This window comes from Crocodylus siamensis, chromosome 2, assembly GCF_052110815.1.
Source record: "Crocodylus siamensis isolate JL-2025a chromosome 2, ASM5211081v1, whole genome shotgun sequence".
Lineage (NCBI taxonomy): Eukaryota > Metazoa > Chordata > Crocodylia > Crocodylidae > Crocodylus > Crocodylus siamensis.
In genome coordinates, this window is record NC_143396.1 from 226,368,758 (window position 1) to 226,392,906 (window position 24,149).

General features: G+C 44.8%; 1 protein-coding gene across 1 annotated transcript in view; it reads right to left on the bottom strand.

Moving 5' to 3' along the window:
- MAP3K9 (mitogen-activated protein kinase kinase kinase 9) overlaps positions 1 to 24,149 on the bottom strand; it is a 116,565-nt gene that overhangs the window by 19,014 nt on the left and 73,402 nt on the right. Inside the window, exons 4-8 of the mRNA XM_090033255.1 lie at positions 23,886 to 24,034; positions 19,191 to 19,366; positions 14,241 to 14,481; positions 11,900 to 12,022; positions 10,119 to 10,272 (exon numbers count right to left, since the gene is read on the bottom strand). Of these exons, the coding sequence (XP_089889381.1) occupies positions 10,119 to 10,272; positions 11,900 to 12,022; positions 14,241 to 14,481; positions 19,191 to 19,366; positions 23,886 to 24,034 (843 nt within the window). The remainder of the gene's footprint in view (positions 1 to 10,118; positions 10,273 to 11,899; positions 12,023 to 14,240; positions 14,482 to 19,190; positions 19,367 to 23,885; positions 24,035 to 24,149) is intronic.

Here is a 24,149-nt window from a genome sequence, read left to right on the forward strand (position 1 = left end):
ACCCTCTGGCTGGAGGAGCTCTCCCAGACTACCACCCACGAGGCCTTTGAGGCTTCAGTGGCCCAGCTCACAGAGGAGCTCTCGGCAGCCGCCTGGCCCAGCCAACCCCAGAGGGGCAACAGCAATGGACTGATGACACGATGAGAGCACAGACTGCAGCCACAGAGGCGACCCAGGCGCCAGCGCTATGACCCAGCGGCAGCCTCCCGGATCCAGAAGCTGCACTGGGCCAACCGTCCCAAGGTGGTGAGAGAGATCCTGGAGGGACCCTTGGCTTCTGCCAGGTTCCCCAGGAGACTCTGTTTAATTATTTCAGCAGGGTCTTCAACCCCCCAGCAGAAGCCGCTGTCCCGTGCCCTGTGACTGTCGAAGCGCTGACCCCCATCCCCCTGGCAGAGGGGTTCGAGGATGCCTTCATACCACAGGAAGTGGAAGCCTGCCTCAAGAGGACCAGGGACACCGCCCCTGGCAGGGACGGTATCACGTACAGTCTCCTCAAAAAATGCAACCCAGGCTGCCTTGTTCTTTCTGTTCAACAGGTGCTAAGAGTTCCAGCACATGCACGCCATCTGGAAGAGGGCCATGACAGTCCTCATCCACAAGAAGGGAGACCTGACCGACCTGGGCAACTGGAGACCGATTGCCCTATGCTCCACCATCACCAAGCTGTACGCCAGCTGCCTAGCAGCCCGCATCACTGACTAGGTAGTGACCAACGGGGCTGTCAGTCGGAGCCAGAAGGGCTTCATGTCAATGGAGGGCTGCTATGAGCATAACTTTGCCCTCCAGATAGCCCTGGACAACGCACGGAGGACGAGGAAGCAGTGTGCCGTGGCTGGACATCTCCAGTGTCTTCAGCTCCGTACCCCACCACCACATCTTCGGCACCCTCCGCAAGCTGGGCCTACCAGACGGTGTCATCGACTTAGTGCAGAAGCTCTACCATGGATGCACCATGACCATCTGCACCACCAACAGAGAGACCATGGAGATCCCCATCCAGTTGGTGGTGAGACAGGCTGCCCCCTCAGCCCCATCATCTTCAATTTAGCCATGGAACCACTCCTTTGGGCCGTGGCAGGCAGCCCTGGCGGGCTCAACCTGTACAGCCAGAAGTTGAGCATCCTGGCCTACGCCAATGACATTGTTCTCCTCGCCCCCGACACCACCCAGCTGAAGCAGATGCTGGACATGATGTCTGAGGTGGCCAGGTGGATGGGCCTGCGCTTCAACGTCGCCAAGTGCACCTCCCTGCACATCAACAGCAGGCAGAAGAGCTGTGTCCTGGACTCCACCCTCACAATCAAGGGCCAGGTGATGACGCACCTGCGTGACAGCAAGGCCTACTGCCACCTGGGGATGCCCACCGGCCACCAGGCCAAGCAGACGCCGGAAGAGACCATCAACAGGATTGTGCAGGACACCCACAAACTGGACTCGCCCCTGCTGGCCCCCTGGCAGAAGAGAGACGTGGTGAACACCTTCCTCATGCACTGTGTTGCGTTTATCCTGAGAGGCTCAGCAGTCCCCAAGATCCTCCCTCAAGAAGGCGGATGCCGAGATCTGGTGGCTGCTCAAGAAATGGCTGCACCTGCCACTAAGGGCAAACAATGAAGTCCTGAACATCCCCCACCGGCAGGGAGGTGCCAATGTCCCCCACATGGGAGACCTCTGCGACATCGCAGTGGTCACCCACGCCTTCCACCTCCTGACCTGCCTGGACGCCACAGTAAGTATCATCACTGCCAGCGCCCTCGAGGAGACCACCCGCAAGAGGATCTCGAGACAGCCGACAGGACACAACTTGGCCACCTTCCTCAGTGGCTCGTTGGAGGGCGAGTTCGGCAGAGATGGCAGACACTTTGCCTCACTGTGGAGCCGAGCCCACACTGCCACGTGCCGCCTCAGGAAACTCATCAGCTGTGCCTGGACCTGGACTGAGGAGTGCCGGGAGCTGCGAGTCTCCCTGCAACCAGCCCCACATGCCGACTGCATCACCTTGATGCCCCGCACGAGGACCTTTCTGGAGAGGTTCCTGAAGGACGTTGTCCAAAACAAGTACGCCAATGACCTGAGGGCCAAACCTGACCAAGGCAAAGTCTTTGATGTCACCTCGAAGTGGGACTCCAGCACATCAGGAGGTGCTACTTCACGGTCAGGGCAGCTAGGGTCTGGAACCAACTTCCAAGAGAAGTGGTGCAGGCTCCTACCCTGGTGGTTTTTAAGAGGAGGTTAGATGAACATCTTGCTGGGGTCATTTGACCCCAATATTCATTCCTGCCATGGCAGGGGATCGGACTAGATGATCTGCTCAGGTCCCTTCCGACCCTAGAAACCATGAAATCACTTCGTGTCCAGTGGGAACTTCACATGCTTTGCGGACTGGCACTTCCTCCACCATGCCCGCCTCAACTGCCTGCCTCTCAACAGGGCCGTCTGCTTCGGCCACTGGGACAAGAGATGCCGACGGTGCAGCTATGCAGTAGAGACCCTCCCCCACACGCTGTGCAGCTGCAAGCCGCACACCAGAGCCTGGCAGCTCCGCCACAATGCTGTCCAGGACCGTCTGGTGAGGGCCATCCTGACCACAGCAGGGGAGATCTCCATGAACCACACACACTGTCTCGGGCTGTGAGAGGCAGATGTGACCTGACATCGCCATCATGAATGAAGAGGCCAAGAAGGTTGTGATCATGGATGTAACCATCCCCTCTGAGAACCGGCGCCAAGCTGTCATGGACGCCCAGGCTTGCAAGCCAGAGAAGTACTCCCTGCTGGCCAACATCCTGAGGTGCCGTGGCTACAATGTGACGGTTGACACGCTCATCGTGGGAATGCTTGGAGCCTGGGACCCCAGCAACGAGAGCATCCTGCGTTCCTGCCACATCTTCCACCACTACACCAAGCGGATGCACTGCCTCATGGTGTCTGACACCATCTGTTGCTCCTGTGACATCTACATGGAACATATCATGGGCCACCACCAGTATTCCAACCCCATGAGATGAATCGCCGCCAGACCAGATCTAGAGGGGACCGCCTGAATCCCACCTCTGCACCAGATGGACTTTAACCTTGAGAGGATTCTTCAGCAACGGATGACCATGCTCCACCAAGAGAGGACCCCCACAATGAGACTCTATATGGACTGAGACACTTTCTTTGAACCACTTCCTCCACCATTGCGGACCATTGTAATGGGTTTGTGTGCATCCATCCTCTTTCTCTCTCAGCGTCACGAACCCCCTCCCTCCCTTTCCTCCTCCGCCTCCCCCCACCCTGGGCTTAGTTGGCTAACATTGTATCTCTTTGTAACCTAGTTGTGTTCCCCTCCTCACCCCCATCCCCCTAATGTTAGTGCCTCACTCGGGCGATATGCATTTCCCTACAGGCTTTGTCATCTTTTTTTGGATTCACAATCCTAAACATTTACTAATAAAAGTCGATCTGTATTACCCTGAAGCCATTAATATCTCCAATGCACAGGAATGTGTTTTAAGTTGCACTAAAAGCAGCCTGTACCAATCTCATTTGTTTTGAGAGATCATCATTTTCCCTACATTAATCATTCTAAAATGTGTGCTATATAGTATCCTGCACTTATATCCAGCCTGCATAGCACTGACTCTTACTTTCCAATGGAAGACCTCAATATAACTTGATAAGAAGGGTGTGGCCTGGCCATCTGTAAAAAGGCAAAATTTTGTGTCATGCTTCATTCATCCAACATGCTCTGTAGTTATGTGGCAACCATATCCTTGTAACTTTAGTTACATTTAAGTGTCCCAGACATAAATTTCTAGAAAAAGTCCCACAGAAAAGGAGACCAATAAAAGGCGGATACAGGTGGTAACTGCAAGGAAAGAGCAGTGGCACTGTGCTCACCCTAAGGTTAAATGAAAAGGTCTCTAACGACATACATAAATGACAATTAGGAGGTTTTTCTCTCTCTCTCAAACTGTAAAAATGTGGGTTAGATTGTCAATGTGCAGTTAGTAAAAAGCATACATGGTGAACAATGCACAATGTACGCTCAACTTCTCTTTAAAGCAAAATATCCATAACGATTAAAAGGGTATCTTCAGATGTCCTTCATGACATAGCAGGATATCAATTTCTGCTTCTCTATGGCATCTTGCTAGACAGTGTTTCCCCTCACAAAAAAAGCATAGAATGAAGGTTCAATGGCACTAACAAAGAGAGTTTCACTTCGAAGGTCAAGATGAGGAGAGGTCTGTATAATTCTATGACTGCTAAATTTGACATGGGGTCATAAGATTATCTTCTCATCCTTTCATTCTTCACCATTCATTCTTCTTTCCCCTCAATCAGAACCACTGCAACCAAATGTTCTTGCAAGACTAACAAGGAGAATGCTGTACATTACAAAGGCCAGTAGGGTGCACTTGAAAGCCATTCAATATACATCTTCCACTCTTACAGCACAACACTGAATCAGTTATACTCTGCTTGAGGTAAGAACAACTGGAGTCATACTTGAAAGCACTAAAAGCCAAGCTACCGGTTCACCCTAACAGTATTAACTATTCATTTGGAAAGCTGTGGATTTTTCAGTAGTCCAATTTGGGCTGATTAATCGGCAGGGTGTCCTTGTGTTTATTGAGTTAGATACTAGAGTTAGTAAGTTTTTTCTCCTCATCCACCTTCCCCAACAAAAAGCCTACTGCCATTTCCTAGGGATTTGAGAGTTGATGATACTTCATTTTGTCAGCAAATTGCCAAAGTATAATTAAATCCTTAAGTAACCTTTCATCTGTAGAGGGCTTCTCCAAGAGCATGCTGTCCCTTCACGCTATGCTGAAGCATTAATACAGTCCTGACTCAAATAGAAGACAGCCTGTTACTGAATCTCCAGTGGCACTTCCTATGGCACCAATTTTCTACTAATCAGGCTCAGCCCTTCTTGGCTCATGAGATCTGAAGAGATGACGGCTCAGAAGCCTGTGGCTACCAATCCATGCATGTTACCTTTAGTACAACACTACATTAAAATCATAAACACTAACCCAAATGCTGATGTAAAATATCTATCTTCAGGCAAAAACAAAATTTCCCATACCACTTGTATCACCAGACTAAGCCCGTGTCAGTGTTTTCTCTGATTTGGGTCTGAAAGGGATAGGGGAGTATTTCACATGCAAGAAATGAAGGGCACTTTTACACATGCTCCAGGAGTGGGAGAGGTGGCACTTTAACTACAGCGGCTCCAAGAGTTGCTCTAATTAAAGTGCCACTGCATCTTCTGTATCAGTGGCCCCATACTTAAAAATGGCTTGTTTGACAGGCTTTAGTTCAAGGGCCCCACTGCGTTTTTTAAGCATGGGGACACTGATACACAAGACGCAGGAGGTTACTGGAGCATGGCAATTGCCACGCTTCAGCAGACTATTAATCGAGTTTGCTCCAACACGCTGGAATCTCAGCATGTCAGAACAGCCTCTGCAGCTGTGTAGAGGTGCCCAATGGGCTTCCAAAATACTTCTAGATTAATTATCACAGTATCACAGCAAAAATGTCATGACACTGGTCGAAGATACAGTCAGCCTTCATCTGTTGCTGATGGTTCAGTTTATCAACCTGTTGTTACTGAATGTTGCATATCACTGGAAGCTGTAGACAAGCTTTAGAAGGGCAAAGGTCTCCATGGAAACCCTGGCCCCATGCTATCACAGCGCAACTGCTTCTGGGGTCTCCATGGAAACTAGCCCCACTAAGCAGGCCGGGACTGCCTGGAAATGGAGTCTACTGCTGGCTGGATCTGGCCCCCGGACCGGACTATGTCTGCCCCCGTGTTACAGTGAAATTGTAGCCATGATGGTCCAGGAATTGAGATGCAATGTTTTTGGAGGTGATACCATTTTATTGATCCAGTGTATGAATGAACACATTTGAAAGCTTATCTGACTTTATCCCAAATATGCAGTTGGTCCACTAAAAGATATCACCAAAAAATCCTTGTCAAATCCTTGGAAGAGAAATGTTCCCACTGTCCCTACAGAAGGACCAAAGATCAAATGGTCCACAGAGACTAAACTACATTCTCTTGTAATGACCATCTTGAAACACATTGATAAGGCAGTGGGGAGGTAGTTTCCAGTCACTATCCATGCCGTCTCTGTAAATAAAGGAATTCATTTTCCGGAGTATCTGTATTTACTCTATAAAAGACAAGGCTTTTGCTCACTCATTTAACATGGGGGAAAAAGCCCCTTGCCTTGCAATCGAGCATTGGGGTAGGGAGGCAGCAACAGGGACAGGAAGCTGCTGCAGCTAAAACTGGAGCCACCGCTGAAGCTGCAGCCTGCCTCCCCTGCTGCCTCTGCATGCCCTGCCACTCCTTCCCCAAATCCCCTAGTCTCACCCCCTCTTCCCCTGCCACTTATCCCTCTCTCTCCCCCTCTGCTGCACTCCTTACCTTTGCTCCCCCATTGGGAGACTCCATACCTGCTGCAGCCTGGGGCATGGAGCACTGCTGTAGCCTGGCTCTGTGGCTGCAGCCTGGCCCCATAGCAGCAGCACAGAGCTGGCACTGCTGCTCCAGTCCCATTCTGTAGCAGCTGGGGGGAATGAGTAGGGGGTAAACAGGGATAGGAAGAAGGGGGGGGGTGACCTGAGGCTTTGGGTGGCAGAAACGGCATGGAGAAAGGGAGAACAGGGGAGTGACGAACTGGGGCAGTCTAAGGCTGTGGGGGTGGGGGAAGCAGGCAAAGTGGGGGTGTAGTAAGGAGCTCCTGTGGACACAACCAGGCACCCCATTTGGTGGAGCAGTACCCAGCCACCTTTTCTGGCCCCCTATCCTGACCCCCTTTCTTTTTCTCACCAGCCATGCCTTTATGTTAATTGAAATATTTTTTGACAGGCTGTCTTTAAAGAATCTTATCTCCCTATCCTGTCCCCCAGCCCTGAGTCTGATAAGGCTGCATAGGGCTTTGCCTCTTCTCTCTTTCTCTTGTCCCTGCCCTTATTGCAAGGGGGTGGATCACCAGCCCTGCTGGGCTGTAGTCCATCTTAGTCCTCCTCCTTTTTGTCTAGGCTCCGAGAGTCCAAGTTCTGGTCTCTGAGCCCCCAAAAACTTAAAGGTAAGTCCAAAAAAAAAGGAAACACAAAAAAAATGTGTGTGTGCTGGGTCTGATGTTCTGTGGCCTCCTTGCCTGCCCTTGCTGCCACCATGGTCCATTGGGTGTTACTATTGTCATGGGCAGGAAAAAAAGGGATAAGAAAAAAGAGCAGCCAACAGACCCACACTGGGCTCTCAAGAGCCTGTGGCCCTGGCTGTGCTCCACCTTCCTGGGCTCCTCTGGTGTCACCAGTTCTTACTCTGGGCACACTCAGCCAACACTCAGGGCTCCTCAAAGGTGAACATAAAACCACCTTTCAGTTTTTTGTACCCCCTTCCTAGGACCTTCCAAGACCCCACAAAAAAGGCAAAAAAAGAAAAGAAAGTTCTCAGTATTTTGTGGGTGCTTGTTCCTCTGCTCTGGGTTCACAGAAGTGCTTCCTTTCAGGCATCAGCTCTCCTGGCTGGATGGGTTTCTGCCCTTGCCTCTCTGCGGGGCTCTGTCTCCCTCCGCCTCCATGGCCACTCATCTTCCTCTGGCCTGGGCAGAGTTGTATCACACAGCCCCACCCACATGGACACCTGACTGGGCTTCCCACTCCCGAGGTGCAGGTATGCTCAATCTCTTGATCTCTTCTCCCAGCTCTGCAAGTGTAAGCCCCTGGCCTGGCCACATCCTTTCTCCAGGTCTCTGCTTCCCTTCTCTACTGCCAGCTGCTTGCCCTGCTCCTGTCCAGCTGGGGCGTCTGTTGACGGCCTGTGTCTTTTCCATCCCCCGCTATTTTGGCTGGGTCCCTCCTTACAGCAGGCAATCATTCCCTTTTCTAAGCTACAATGGTTCTGGTCTTAAAGGAACCCTGCTGCCTTTCCTCCCCTGGCCCCCTCTTCTCTGTAACAGGGGAGTAAGTGGATGGGTGGGGACAGGTAGCAGGGGGCAAGCTGCCTGCCTCTCTCACTGCCTGCTCCTTACTATCCCCCACATGCCCTATCATGTTCTACCTTCTATTGCGTCCCACAACCTGTCCCCCACTGCCAGCCCCATTACTGCCCCCTCATCACCTCTTCCCCACCACCTGCAGTAATGGGGAGAGACAAATTTAACAAGATCGTCCAATAATTAGATTCCATATGTGGAAAATTAAAATAAATTTATAAATTTGCCATATGTAGAATCTAATTATTGGGGAGATCACCTTGTCATCCTTGTATTTGGGTATATATGGTAATATAACAACATCTTTCACTTGTATTTAAATCCATGGGGAGGGAAATGTTGTAAGTGCCTAGGCCTTTTGCTGGAAATTAGAGAGACTATCCACCTTTTCTACCCTTACCACTGCAAAACCACATGAAAGGATAGGGCAGGTCAGTTCCTTAAAGTGAAGTTAATTTTACCTGTTCACTTTAAAACTGAGATGTTGTCTGCCTGTTCATATCTTTCCACATGGATTCAGTAAGGTCATGGCATCATGCAGAGCAAGATCTAGAAAATAATGATTGTTTTGCTGACTGGGCAATGCATATATGATGAGTTGCTGCTGCTCTCAGAGTATCCCAGACTGACAGACTATTCAGGGGGAAGAGGGCTGCAATAAGCTGTACTGACTCAAATTACACGTTGCCCATCATTGGTATTATCTTTTTAGTTATTTATTTTGGCACAAATCTTGAGGTTTGCTTGAGGAAGGCCAGAAAGAAACTGAAAAGTACTCTGCAAGCTTTGCCCACAGGATTGTGCCACTGCCCATTAATCCTGGCTAGTAACATTCTTGCTGTTCCAGTTGCCAACCCCCTCCCTCCACCCCCCTACCCCCCTACTTTCTGCCAGTGCATCTTGAACCTTACTTCCTCCATCACACCTGTAACTTTTTCCACAAAGGAAAAAGCACTGAGTTTATATGATGATGTATTACAGTGAAATTCAACATCATCAGTAATGTTCCTGTTTAATTCAAATTTATATAAAGCCAGTCATGGAAAGACAGTGTGATTCTTTACCCTTCTGAAGCCCTGGCTCCTTGCAGGGGTACCAGCATGGTCCAGAGTCGGGGCACAGCCACAACCCACAGCCTGCATGCCCCTGCCTGGAGCATGCAGGCTCCAGATCACAACTATGCCCTGGCTCTAGACAACGCATTCACTATGGAAAGATCCCAGCCCAGCTGGGAATCCGGCCACTGGCTGGATCTGCCATTTTGCCCACCCCTGCTCTAACACAAAGATTTGACAGACAGACAGATTAATTATAGGTGAGCTATATCCTGTGATATTTTCCCCTCTACCAATCTGGGCTGCATTTGAACTAGCAATCTAAACGTGAAGGCCTCCCAACTTATGAAACATATGGCCGGCCCCTCCTTTCTTTTAATCATGTAATTAAAAATATACTCTAAGCTTTGAAGCAGCACTGTAACAGTGCCAAGGTTAAGATCCAGGTACACAATACTTACAGAAGACTGTAGCTAAAGAGTAAGAGTCAACATCATTTCTGCAAGAAAGTTCCCCCAAGGATTCATTTACTGAAAGAATATGCATACTTTTTAAAGGCTGAAAAGAAGCCTCTGTGTGGTTGTTCCAGGCTCTATTTAATAACATCACATAACAGAAGAAAATAAGTATATGAAGAGTATATAAATGAAGGAGGACGAGAAACAAGGCATATTCAGAAATTGGATAATAATTCCCTACAGAAAGTTAAGGTTCAATACCAAGAGAAATTAGACAACATCCACAAGTTACTACTTGTGAAACAGTTTTCCAAAGTTATATAGAAGATGCCTCATTGTTTAAAACTAGAATGAACAAAGCACTGGAAACCTTACCAGAGGGAATGGTCCTGCACAGAAACCCTGAAGATGGAGTGTGTGCTACTTTACATATTTTCTTCTCTCTCTAATGTCTATGACACTATGAATAAACATGCCATCTCAAAAGTACAGTAGGCCTGCAGGCCAGTGGGCAGGATTTCTGCCAGGCAGCCTTCCTGAGAAGTTCTCTCAGCAGTTTTAATGGTTGGAAGACTTTACCTTCTCCCACTTACCCATCTTCTCCTGCAGCTAACTCCTTGTGACAAAGGGAACTTGGTCCCCACGTGCGGCCTTTCTTTTTATGGCCTCTCTTCTCTTCCTCCTCTCCTTCCTCCTTCTGAAGGACAGAGCTGCGCCCCCAGGTTTTACTGCTTTCGCAAGGTGTCACTATAGAAACCAATAAGAGAAGAAATGTGGGCATACGGGGCAGAAAAAACCCCCCAAGATGCTGTGTATGCTTTCTGAATTGCAATGCAGCATTCTTTCAGCATAGGTGAGAAGAGGAGCAAGGCAAAATGCTATAGTTTTCAAGGAAATTCATGATTAAACTTACTACTTAACCATCTACCTGAAGAACGTGAAATGCACACCAGCATGTGAGACTTAGTATCACACATTCTAGCATCACAACACCCATGTCAGGCAAGTAAGTGTTATTACTACATTTTTAGAGGGGGAAAATCAGGGACAGAAAGATTATACAACTTGCGTATGGTGACAAGAAATCTGTAGCAGAGTAGAAAATAAAGCACAGACCCAAAAACAATATGGCAAAGGCAACAGCCACGTAAATTCTCTGCATACTGTCCTTCTACCATGCTTCAACTCTGAATCAAAAACGATACCTCTAGAAATGAGAACAAGGCAGATCTTCACATCCTATTTAATCCTCAATATCTCCTTGGAAACTACTAATATACACAACTAAAGGTACCTGTACACACCATAGGTTTTAATCCTCATTAAATTAAATAGGTTTATAAAAGTTAAATGGGCATTGCACCTGTGTTTACACACACTAGGTTTTCAAATGAAATAAGCCTTGGAGCATCACATCTGTGTTTATATACACTAGGTTTTAAAACAAATTAAGGTGGGTCCCTGGCCAATGCTGCAGGAGAGTGGGACACTCCAGCACTGTTCCCTACCCCCTGGCCTAGGACCCTCCACTCACTCCATGCCCGTGTCCTGCTATGCAGCTGTGGCAGCAGGGAGCTGGCAAATCACACAAGAAAAAAAAAAGAAAAAACCAGAAGTAATTTGAAAGTGAAACCAATTCAAAAGGATGAACTACAAAAAAGTCACATCACTATCTGGTAGACAAAGAGGCTCACTACATGTCTTGAGTGCCTTTGTGTTTGCATGCAATGAATCCATGAACGAGATGATTTCATTCCTGGCAAGCCAAACTAAACTACATCCAAGGAGTTTTAGTTTAATGCACAAGAAAGACTTTCAAAGCATTAGGAAATTCCACTTGTGCAAACAGACATGCAGTTGCAGTGTATCAAAGGGCAAAAATTGTGGCCTGTACATAAGCCTTGGAAGCTCAAACCCATACCAGCCACTAAGCCATATTGCTCATTAACTCAGATTTTCTTCATTTCCTGACTGCTTATTTGGAAATCCCATTCCCATATCAATTACCATTATTTTCTTGCATGCTATCTACCAAACAAATTTCTCTTTCAGCCAAGCAGCCTGTCCACTCCAGAAAACCTGTCTGAAGTCACAGACCAAATCTGTAAGTTTAGCTATAACAAATATTTTGTTTCCCATAGGAATACTTTTCCAATGTGATCAATTAGCAAGCTCTCAGGAACATGAGTAAGGAAAGTTCAGTCCTTAAGGGAAATAAACAACCCTTTTTTTCCACCTCATTCCCATATATCATGAGGCAGCCTCATTTAGGAAGGCTTATACAGGTCTTGCCCTAAGGCAGCACCCCAGGACTTTACTGCTGCTGAACATATTGTAAATTCTCCAGGTTTAATGATTATAGCAAACTCCTTACACTGGATGGCCCGGAGCCTGGGAATGATGGTAGGACTAGCCGGGGGACTGGAGCAGCTACTGATCAAGCTTTTCCTTTTGTCCATGGTTGGAGATGCTTGCACGGTGAATTTATGCTGGAAATCTGTTTGAACACACACATGCACACAAATAGGTTAAAATATTAATGAAATAAACAAGCAAAAAACCCTCCAAAGTATTTCATTTTTGGTAGTATCTTTGAAAAATGACAACAGCTTCAGAGATCTAATTCTCAGCTCATAGGTAGAAGTGTATTTTTTCAAGTACACAACCATCCAATCTTTTCAGTCCCCAAGTTTGTAATTATGCCACCTGATATACATCATACAAGCTTATGTACGGAAACATATGTCTATCAGGTGGCTAAATTTTATGTCTACATATAAGCCTGAAAGCTTGTCTCCTATCTGCCCCAACAATATGAGTTGATCCAATGAAAGATATTATCTCACCTCACAAATGTTACTTCTTTCATCTCCCCGGACCATCACAACTACATCAATAACACTACTCCTGTATCTGTTTTTGAAAGTGAAAACCTTGTCATTTTATTTCCCAAAAAGCCTTATAGGACAAGCAAAAACTCCAGCAACAAATATGTAAAACCCTAAAGAGAGTACTATTAACAAGTAATATAAACTAAAAGTACTCTCCACAACTACCTTAGGCGACATAGAAAATAGTGCAGTGTGTGTTAAGAAACATTTCAAAAAGCCAAAAACCCTGGGCAAATTAAACAGGAATAAACATAGTTTTCAGTTTCTTGCCAACTTTGACCTGTCCAGTCTAGTCACACATATAGTACCCACACCTCTCATTGTGGATGCGTTACTTATATTTGACAACCATCTTGCTCTCGTAACTGTCTCCAGTTGCTGACCGATTGTATTACACTTTCGTTAGAAGTGTGCGAAGCCGGCCCTATTCCATTCGGATTCAGATGCAGGCTGAATCAGGGACAGTGATTCAATTCTTTGATTTGGATCACTGTCCCTGATTCAATTCGGCCAAATCCAAATCTGAAGATTCAATGCTGATTTGGAGAATCAGTGATTTGGACACAGTCACATATTTAAAAGTTTTTTTCTACATACATTGAGGTACCAGATGTGGCTCGTGATCGCTGCAATGCTGGGGCAGATGGAGCATCCCACAGGAGTGAGGGGGGGGCTCTCCATGTGCTCAGCAGCAAACCCAGAAGCAGACCGGAAGTACTTCCCATTCACTTCCAGGTCTGCCAGGGAGCGCATTGGGGGTTCCCCCTTGTGCTCCCCCCTGGCTCAGCGATCAGCCACAGGGGGATCCCGGGTGCCCCCCCAGACCTAGGAGGCACCAGCCACCAAGCTGGAGGGGTGCAGGGGGCCCCCCAGCGTGCTGCCTGGAGGACCAAGAAGTGGACAATAAATGCTTCTCATCCACTTCCAGGTCTGCTGCTAAGTGTGCTTGGGAGCCCCCCATACTTCTGTAGGACACTCCATGTGCCCCAGCATCACAGCATTCATAAGCCCCAACCTAGAGTTATGTAGAAAAAACATTTAAAGCTGTCTCTATGTCCGAACTGATTTGGAGAGTTCTGATTCAATTTGGAGAGATTAAAGGGTCTCCTGATTCGATTTGGAGATTCAGCCACCGAAACGGGCTGAATCTCCGTTGAATCAAGTCAGGGACCGAAGCTTCGCATAGCCCTAATTTTCATCTATCCTGAAAGAATAGAACTAAAATCTAAGTCTACCTTAATTTCTGTACAAACATTCATTAGTAGTTCATCTTCTTTAACTGCCTGAGGCGACCCTTAGAGTTGCAAGGTAATTTCCAAATCTAAGTTTCCACAAACAGTAGGGCAATGGCAGCTCTTGTGATCCTATGTACATTTAAAATCATCTTTATTTAACTCTAAGACTATTCCAGAGTATGTTGCCACCGTTTTCAAGTATTTTCCTTAACAAAATAGAGCATTTGGAATATTGCAGTACTGATTGTTGCCATGATGAGATCTTGCTTTTTACAGCAAACCTCCTTGATACCACCATCTGGCTTGGGACCACGCAAAGGGTAACATTCTCTAGCATGTCACATGTTTTTCCAGGTGCATTTTTCACTTTGGACCTCTCGGCAGTGTTATTCACTGTATCCTCTTGCTGCCATTTTCCAAACTTTTCTGTAGCCACTGGCCTTTAATTCTTTGATGCCAAGGGGGTTGGAATTTCTCAGAGCACATCAGGTGACCAGCAGCATTTAACACAAAAGCCATAGGCATAAAGGAGATCTCAGATTCACTGGCCAGTTCAGTAGCACCCATCTGGCACTGCAGCACCACTGACCTGAAGGGAGGCTGATATGATTGCCATCCTTCAGCTTGAGTCGGTGCTTCTTGAACTTTCCCATGCGTTTCTTCACCCGAGGCTTCTCCTGGCACAACTGGTGGATGATGATGTTGAGCTCTCTTTCCAGGATGTCGATTTCACGTTCTGCTAGCTCCTGCTCCCGCCGCCGCAACAGCTCCTCATGGTTCTTTTGCTGGACTGCAGCACGGGTCAGCTCCTCCTCCCATGTACGTAGCTCCTGCAGGGAGATGAGGGAAGAAGAGGAGGAAAAAATTGATAGGCTACAATCAGGCATTCTGGCTCAGATCAATATACCTTTGAGGGCAAACAAAACTGACAGTGGTTTGTATCTACCTCATTTCTGTACCCTTGTTCACAGGCCCAGAGTGAAGTGATGCAAAGACTGAACTTCCCTCTGCCCCCTTCAAAATTCTCCTTCCAGTGCAGGTTGTCCACTCTCTGGTTGGGCAGTGTGGGAAAAGCTTGTTCTACTGCTGACCAGACACATCAGCCAGCGACTGATCAGAAGGCTTCTGTTTCTAGAGGGGTCAGCCAGGCATCTTTCCAACAGCAATACATTTATTTAAAATGAGACAAAATTCTATCTTTGACAGGCTACGAATCAGCGTTCCTTTCAACTAGTATAAAACACTTCAGATAAAGCTCTTGTTACATTACAAATGCTTAAATTAGAGAAAAATCTTTCAAGAAACAAAGAAAATTGAAGACTAGAGTATGTTTCAGACATGAGCCTGCTCTGTCTCTTAAGCCTGAGGCTGACTGTAGGACTGGATATCTGACCTGACCTTTCAAGTCTGACTAGCATCATGACCTTAAAGGTGTCAGAGAATAAGTCTCAGTAAAATAAATTGTCTGCAAAATGATAGTACGTTCAGATTTTCCAAATCAGGGAAGAAGAGGGAGATAAACCTAGAAACATCTAGAAATCAAGGAAGACAGACAGAGGTGACAGGGAAGGAGACCAAGGAAAGGGGAGCTGATTTGTCAGTATATCCATCTACTTGTTCTCCTGCCCAAATCAGCATCTGCATTTATTTCATAAGGAGTTTCAAAAAAGTCTAAAAATAATGCTATCTCAGGCCACATAAGATCTAGGAAATCAGCTATACCACAAATAAAAAAAAAAATAATCAAGGGAAGGGAGTGTTTGTTCTGTCTTTTTTTTTTAAGCCCCCTTTAAACTGAGGTCATTCCTACCAATCTGTGCCAGAAGTATACTCCTGTACACATACAGAAGTTAAAATGAACTTTTCAACCTTTTCCTTGCCGATTAAGTGATTTGACGGAAAGTAATTAATAGAGATTTCAAAATCCACTGCTCTTCTCACTGCACTCCTTCCTTCCTATCACAAGACAAACACATTCAGAAACCAGAGTATGTAACTACAGTCGGTCAATTTCACTCCAGGAGGTAAAATTTGGAGAGATTAAAGTTAAACTCCTTACAATCTGAAAGCATTCTGTTAAGTAGGTTTCTTGAAACAGATTTTTGTAACTTCACTGTTTTCTGTGATACAGTTTGATACACTTTATTTAAAAGGGAAATAGTCTTAATATAGTATTTTTCCTTAATGTTGCAGAGAAATGTTACTATTACTCATGTAATGGTAGTACCCAGAGGCTATACTTGGGGAGTGTCACATTTCTAACACAGTGAACTATGCCTAGTTAGACAGTCCCTGCTTCAAAGAAATTACCAATGTAATAAAATGTAAAAACCCATACATTTATCTATCCCAACCATGCAGTTTGTCCAAAAAAATACATCACTCACAAAAATCCTTGCCTGTATATATAAATTATTTTTTCTTTATCATCAATGTTGCTCGCTTGTTGTTTGCTCATCATCACTCACTTGGACACTGATAAAAATCAGACTACAACCTCTTTCCTTTTCTGCTTCTGGACAGGGTAGCTTTCTGGTTTTCCTGTACTATTCTGACATTGTTGTACTGAGGGACAACACAGCACTGAAGCAAGAGGCCTATAGGAAGACAGTTAATTAAACAACAAAATCCTGAAGGCAATTCTATTCAAATTAAGATTTTTGTTTGTTTGTTTATTTAAAACTCCTTTTGTTTCCTACTTCTTAAATCTAACTTTTGCTCCTAAAACAAGTTGATTTTTAAATGCCAGTTTAGTTTTAGGCAAACTCATTGCTCCCTTAACCATAATTAGGGTAATATTCTGGAATCATTCCATTGCCTTCCTTCTCTCTTTTTAAAAATTGAACATTGTATGCAGACGTTCCCCAAGGGCAGTATCAGAGTATCTTCAGGTCATGCTTTCTTTCCACAGCAGGTATAAAGGAAAAAGACTTCAGCCCTATTCATTGAACTCCAGGCATTGGGCACTAATATTCCCCATCCTTCTAGCCCTGTGCTGACTTCATTTCCAACTGCAGTTTACTTGCTATCCCCCAAGACTGTTTCTATATCTGACTGCTGCTACCCACAATCACCCACTAGCTTCCTTACAATTATGAAAGGCTGCTGGTGTGTTCCAGGAAAATTACTGAGAGGGTGGAGGGACAAACGGGGCAACTGTTTTGATCATTTCAGCTGTGGCAGAGACAAAATAAAAAGTATAGGGTGGGAAACCCAAAGCATCTGTGCTTTTCGTTTCTCTGACCAATCTTCAGTTTCAGTTACAGAGTTCCAGCTATGAGGAGAGGGCATATGAGGATACAGCTGCTTCTACCCAAACTTCTTCTGGTTTCTCCAATGGTTATTCCCTTTTTTGTCTTTATTGCTGCTCTTACAACATAAGACTCTTTCCACAGACTAGAAAGACAAAAGTTTAAAGACTCTGTGTGTCACATTTTCATCACTAACACAGTAGGCCATACAGTGGTTGTGGTCAAATCTAGTATATTTCAAGCTCACATGACCACCTCACAAAAAAGCCTAGAACAGCCCTACAAAAAAGCCTAGTGTGGTACTAACTAAATCAGTCCAGTAAGAAACTAATATGATCTGCAACAGAGAGGTAAATACTTTCACTGGCATGACTAGGTTAAGAAAAATTTAAAACATACATATACAGACATTTGGAAAGGTTCTAATTTATATATAAGGACGGAAGCTGTGTCTAAGCACTTGGAGGAGGAGAAGGCGATTAGGAACAGAGACTATAGATTCAACAAGGGCAAGTCATGCCTTATCAACCTGATTGCTTTCTGTGATGAGATGACTGGCTTTGTGAATGTGGGGAGCCCAGTAGATGCGATATACCTCAACTTTAGCAAGGCTTTTGATATGGTCTCCCCAACATTCTCACAAGAAAGCAAAGGAAATATGGGCTGGATGAATGGACTGTAAGGTAGACAGAAAACTGGCTGGATCATCAGGGTCAGAGGGTACTGGTCAATGTCTCAATGTTTAGTTGGCAGCCGGTATCAAGTGGCGTGTCCCAGAGGTCAGTCCTGGGGCCAGTTTTGTTCAATATTTTCATCTATGACCTGGAAGGTGGGATAGAGTGCACCCTTAGCAAGTTTCCAAATGACAGCAAGCAGGGGGAGTAGTAGATATACTGGAAGGTAGGACTAGGATTCAGAGAGACCTTGACAAATTGGAGGATTGGACCAAAAGAAATCTCATGACCTTCAGTAAGGAGAAGTGCAAAGTCCTGCAAGTAGGACAGAACAATCCCATGCACCAGTACAGGCTGGGGACTGACTGGATAAACAGCAGCTCTGCAGAAAAGGACCTGGGAGTTACAGTGGACAGTAAGCTAAATATGAGCCAACAGTGTGCTCTTGTTGCAAAGAAAGCTAATGGCATACTAGGCTGCATTAGCAGAGGCACTGCCAGCAGATCAAGGGAAGTGATTATTTCCCTCTATTCAGCACTGGTGAGGCCACACATCTAGAGCAGTGTGTCCAATTTTGGGCTCCTCATCACAGAAAGGATGTAGACAAATTGAAGAGAGTCCAGAAGAGGGCAACAAAAATGGTGAGGGGACTGGGACACATGTCTTATGAGGAAAAACTGAGGGAACTGGGCTTATTTAATCTGGAGAAGAGAAGACTGAGAGGGGATTTAATAGCAACCTTCAACTACCCAAAGGGGGGTTCCAAAAAGGATTGAACTAGACTGTCCTGTGGTGGCAGATGAGAGAACAAGGGGCAATGGTCTCAAGTTGCAGCAAGGGAAGTTTAGGTTAGATATTAGGAAAACTTTCTCACTAGGAGGGTAGTAAAATACTGGAACAAGTTACCCAGAGAGATCGTGGACTCTCCATCCTTGCAGGTTTTTAAGACCCGGCTAGAAAAAACCTTGGCTGGGATGATCCAGTTGCGGACGGTCCCGCTTTTTACAGCTGGGGATGGTCCAAGGGGTTGAACTAGATAACCTCCTGAGGTCCTTTCCAACCCTAATTTTCTGTAATTCTGTGATTTTAAGCCTCATTCCATAAGTAGAATCAAACTGAGCTAGCGACACTGTGCTCCAGTTTTTATGCTTTAAATTAAAGTCTGACCCTTATGCTTGTGATTCCAGGATTGAAGCATGAATGTGGCCTAACCAATACCGTGATGTTTGCTCGAGTTTGAAGATGGTATGAAATAATGGAGAGGTATGATGCACCTCTTCCATTTTACCTGGATATTAACGCCGAATCCTAACAATAGTTTATCAGGATTATTAATTAGTTCACTGCTGATTGACATATAAAACAATGGAACAGAACTTTCATGAAGACATTCTGCTCAATAGGTAACTGGAGTTTCATTTTGGTGTTAAAAATCAACAGAATTTAGGTTATAAATAAAACATAAAACACTTCCGTCTGTTTTCTTTGTAGTTAAGCAGCTATAGACACATATTAAAACTTTCAAGAAAACATCAGATAAAGTATACTTAGGCTGTAAAATTGGACAAGATTACAGACCAAAATAGCCTGTGGGGAATGTATTCCCCTGTTTACCTTTTCTTTGGCCCTAAGTTGGTCAAACATCTCTTGGATCTCATGTTTCCAGTCTTCTTGCAAGGAGTGGAAAGAATCTTTGGGCATTTCAAAGAAGCCAGACTCCTCTATGGTGGTGAGTTGGTCTAAGATATTGGCAAAAGATGGCCGTGAGTGTGGGTCAGAGTTCCAACAATCTAGAACAAGACAAAGGCAGACAAATGTTGAATACCAGAATTAATAATGAGGGTTGAGATGATGCAAGTAGGGAAAATAAATACTTCCTATTATTTATGTTACCCTGCCTCTTCATTTTCACACTTGCCCTTTATCTAGCACAATTAGGCCATGAACTGTTTAGACAGTAGGTACATGAAATAAATGAGACTGACCTGTTTTTTATCGAAAACTACATTTCCAAATCTGTTAAAAACATTGCATACATTTTCTAAATGCTTTAGTTTAAATTGTAAATGCTTATGCATTTCACTGTTTGATGAGTAGGAGCGGCATCAGCCCAGCTAGTGCAAATTTCTTTTGCATATAGCTCTTAACACTATGTTTTTATAGTTAACTCATCTAAAAAGTAGAACTTAGGTTAGCCTGAGTATCTCTGGCTACACTGCAAAGGAGTGCACAAGTTACCAGATACTCACTGGTGCTTTATTCTCACATGTATGTCTCTGGAATATCTGAAGCATATCTCACAGTTCTTTGTGCTTCAGTGGTAAGAATTTGCACACACCCCCATTCTCCTCCACCGTTAGCGGCACCTCCTTTCCCTTCCCATTCCCTACTCCTCCTCCTGCCACTGCTGCTGTCCCTAGTTGATCTGGGTATGAAGGAGGCTCCAGATCACCTCCTGCACCACTCCAGTTAGGTAGCAGAAGGAGCTGGGCTCAGCCAGGGGCTGTAGGCAGGTTCTTCCACCCTGCCCAGCTCCCACAGCGCTCTCTGCCAGCCTGGCAGTGGGCTCAAGGACAGGAAGCCTGACTGTCACTGCCCCTGTTGCCCCTGGCTAAGCCCAGCTCCCTGTGCAACCTAGCTGAAGTGGTGCAGAAGTGGCTCTGGAGGCATGGAACAGCAGCAGTGGTGAGTGGGAGAGAAGGGGCCATGCACAGAGGGAAAGAGGCGGGGAATACCAAGAGCAAAGGGAGGGGGATTCCTATCCAATGCAGGGACTTTAAAAAGTCCCCAGCTGCTGCTCCCACAGTGTGGTCTACCTGCGCCAGTAGAGGGTGTAACTTGGGAATGTGGGAGTAAAACAACCTCTGCAGCACTACACCCATACCACACTTAAAAAACCCTGGATTAGCCCACACGGGGGCCAGAAACTGTTAGCTAGAAAATCAGGTTTAATGGAATTCCAAGTTATAAAAGTATGAAGAGCATACTAAAAAACTACACTTGTTAAATGGCAGCTTTGGAAAGTCTTAAGAAGTGAAACCTAGCTATTCAACTGCTTCACCTCACCCTTATGTCTACCTTCAACAGATGTCAATTTATCACTGTGTATTATTTCCTAGTGCTCCCCTTTATAGGTTTCTTTTGCCTAAATTGTATCCTATTCTTTTGACTACTGCAGAACTCCTGCAGAACTCCTGCACGCCAGAATCTGATAATCAATTAGATAAGAAATGCCTATCCAGAAACTTAGAGAAACAACTTCATCCACCCAAATAACAAGGCTGTAATATAAAGGGCCTGTATCTATATAACCAAACATCCCTTCTAACCAGTAGCTGGTGGGGCTGAAACACAGCCTATTGCATAGCCAAAAGGAGTTAAGAATATTTGTAGGACATTCTTAAAAATTATTTATAAGATATTTCTGGAATAAAGTATTATTTCAAAAATTCCCTTTGGATTCACAGGATACCATTGGCCAAATTTATCCTTGCCGTAAATGTCACCTGCATGAATCACTGTATGGATGAACTTGAGCTCGGATATCTTTACACATTTGATTCTTTAGGATTTTCATTTTGCATGATTTAACCATCCTGATTTTGATACTATTGGGATTCTTTGTTCAGGATTCTGAGATTGCGTGCATCATGATGTTGTTATCTCAAAATCTGATCCAATCCTAACAATGACACAAGAAGGAAAAACAGTTTTTATGACTTCCAAGTTGCTTCTCCTATATAAAAATGTTTAGAAATGCTTTGGAGAAACCCTGCTGCTGACCAATTAGTGGCAATAGGCAATACAGATAGATTTTTCAGTAGCATAATCCCTGTCCTTCTACCCCAGGTTTTAAGCATGGCAAAGAAAACATGACCCAGCATAAAACAAAGTGCTGCAATCAGCCAAACGCATGAATGACTAAAAAGGATAACTATGCAGGTGGCCTATAGCATTTATTTTCCCAGGCCTAGATCTGCTATTATTTCCTCTAATGAGGACAGTTGTAATATACAAATCTTTTCTATGAAGAGGGCAAGTTCAGCTTTGCCACCTCAGCAAAGGCCACCAGAGCAGTAATTCAAAAGCAAAATCAACACTCGGGGAACTAGAGTTCACCATGAACAGAAATGGCATTTTTGGTAAACAGTTTTGGTGAAGGGGAAAAACAAGAATTGTTTTGCTTTAATCCCTTTTAATCCTTCCTCCTCCCCCCCCTCCCTCCCATATAAAGATAGGCATTCAAAAGTGGAATGGACAATCACTCCATGTTTGGGGGTTCAAATTAGGTATATGCTTTTACATAACCCTCCACAGTTTTAGAAGATGCTATTTCCAACCTCATCAACATTCATGTTGCTTTATTTTAAGAAACACTGAATTACTTCTTTTTGGAAGCCTTGCCATTGTGAACTGCACTGAAAACAGCTGTTCACTGTCATATCAGTAGCTCTTTTTGACAGAGTTTACTGCATCATGCTGTTTGTGCTGTATGCTTATATAGTAGTCAGACAGAATGCCCTTTGTTTCATAGTGTTCTCTTATGCCTCTCATGAAGGGATCTGTGAACAAACTGCCCTGTTTCATCCTTACTGGCTTTCAGCATATATTTACACTAGCCCCCAGCACGATATACATCCATCTGCCAAGGTGTTCCCAGTTTCATAATAAGATGGTTACTGAAGGTTATATATTTATAGTAGAGTAAATCTGTATGTTGGACCTTTAGCTACCTGGGGGTTAGTGATCTTATGGATCAGTGTTTTAGGAAAAGACTGCCAGAATTTTAGACTTTTAATTGAATCTTATAATCTATCTCAGGGGTTGGCAACCTACAGACTCTGGGCTGGATCTGGCTTGTAGAACCATGGAACGTGGCCCAGAGATGTGGGGTGTCGGTAGCATTCAGCAGGGTGGAGTGCTTCAGCTATGGGTGCTTTCCCAGTACTGCTGCAGAGACAAATATGGGCTGTGGATGGGTCCCAGCACTTGCCCCTGATCCACAGTGAGTCATTCTGGCCCACAGCCAGAAAAGATCACCTACCCCTGACCTATATCAAAGGATAATTATGGGAGTCAGACCACATCAGCCAAATTTACCAACCCTGTCACAAACTCACTGCAAAATCCTGATCATGTCACTGTTATTCTACGCCTCAGTTTCCTTTTCTGTAAAGTGAGAAGTAAAGTACTAATGGCAGACTCTAAGAAGATCACAAGGTTTAATTCTTTAATATGGGAAAAGATGTTGAGACCCTCAGTTATAAAGACACTGCAGCAAAAAAAAAAGACAAAACATTCTATTGACAAAGTATTAGGAAACAGGTCAGATCAACTGGCTCAGGGGACATACAAAGAGCTAGAAAGAGAGAGGGTCAATTACCTCCTTTATGCTCCACAAGGTAATTCATTAGTTCATTGTTAAAACTATAATGGTTCATTAGCTCCTATGACTGCATTTGGTACTTTTATTAATAAATGTAATTTATCTTTGGACATGGATTATGCAAAAAAGAAAATCAATGTCTGATTGAGCCTATGAAGCTTTCTGTGATATAGCCATGTTTAAAATCTCTTCTGAAAAAGTGAGTACTACCCTATCAACGAACATAAATCAACTATTTCCCTGTCACTGCAGTGACAAGGCATTAGCAGTACCCTCATCTTCCGTGATTTTATTTGTAGCAGGTTATAAGGTGCTCTTGGTGTTTAGGGTGCAGTGTTCATTGCTAATTAGAATCACGGTGCAAAGCAGGTTTGCTTTTAATAACTGGCAATTCTGATAATTGGATACAAATTAAAAAGTCTGTGTGGACATCATAACCATGCATGCTCAGTAGTCACCAGCTGTTGCATGGTAGCCAGGCCGTCTAAAGCGCGCGCACACACACACACACACACACACACACACGATTCCAATAGCCAGCAGAAAAAATAGCTTATATGCACATAGTATGGGTTCAGATTTTGACGCTAATAACCAGATGAGCTTGAGGTAAAAATGCAGAACCAGAATATGATTTCAATCATCTCTAAATTTAGATGTAGAGTTTTGGTGTGAATTCACCTCCATTGTTCAAATACAATGAAGACTAAAAAGACAACAAGAGCTCCCTATGCTCTTCATAAATGCTCCTGTTAAAGCAGCTTTCATTTCTGAAGCCTATTGGCTTTACAGTAGTCATGGCAGTTTGTTAGTCTCACTTCCGCAAAAGCATGCTTCGCTCATTAAAGCCATCTAGATTCTGTGATCAGAAGTGTATGAGAAATAATATATATACCGTCTTCCTTGCTCCTATCTAGTCTTACCTTCCATGAGTTTGGCAAAAGGTTCTGGGCACGTGGAAGGGATTGGAAGGGCGAGTTTATTCATGGCAACACCATATGCTACTGCTAGACCATCGATTCCTCGGAAGGGTACTTCTCCTGTTAGCAGTTCCCAAAGCAGCACACCATAACTATGAGTCGAGAGACAAAGACAGAATAAGTATTTAGCTTTAATAATCCCTCTATTGATCTTCAAATAAAATACAGCATGAGACATTTATTTAACCAAGATTGTCTTACAAAGTA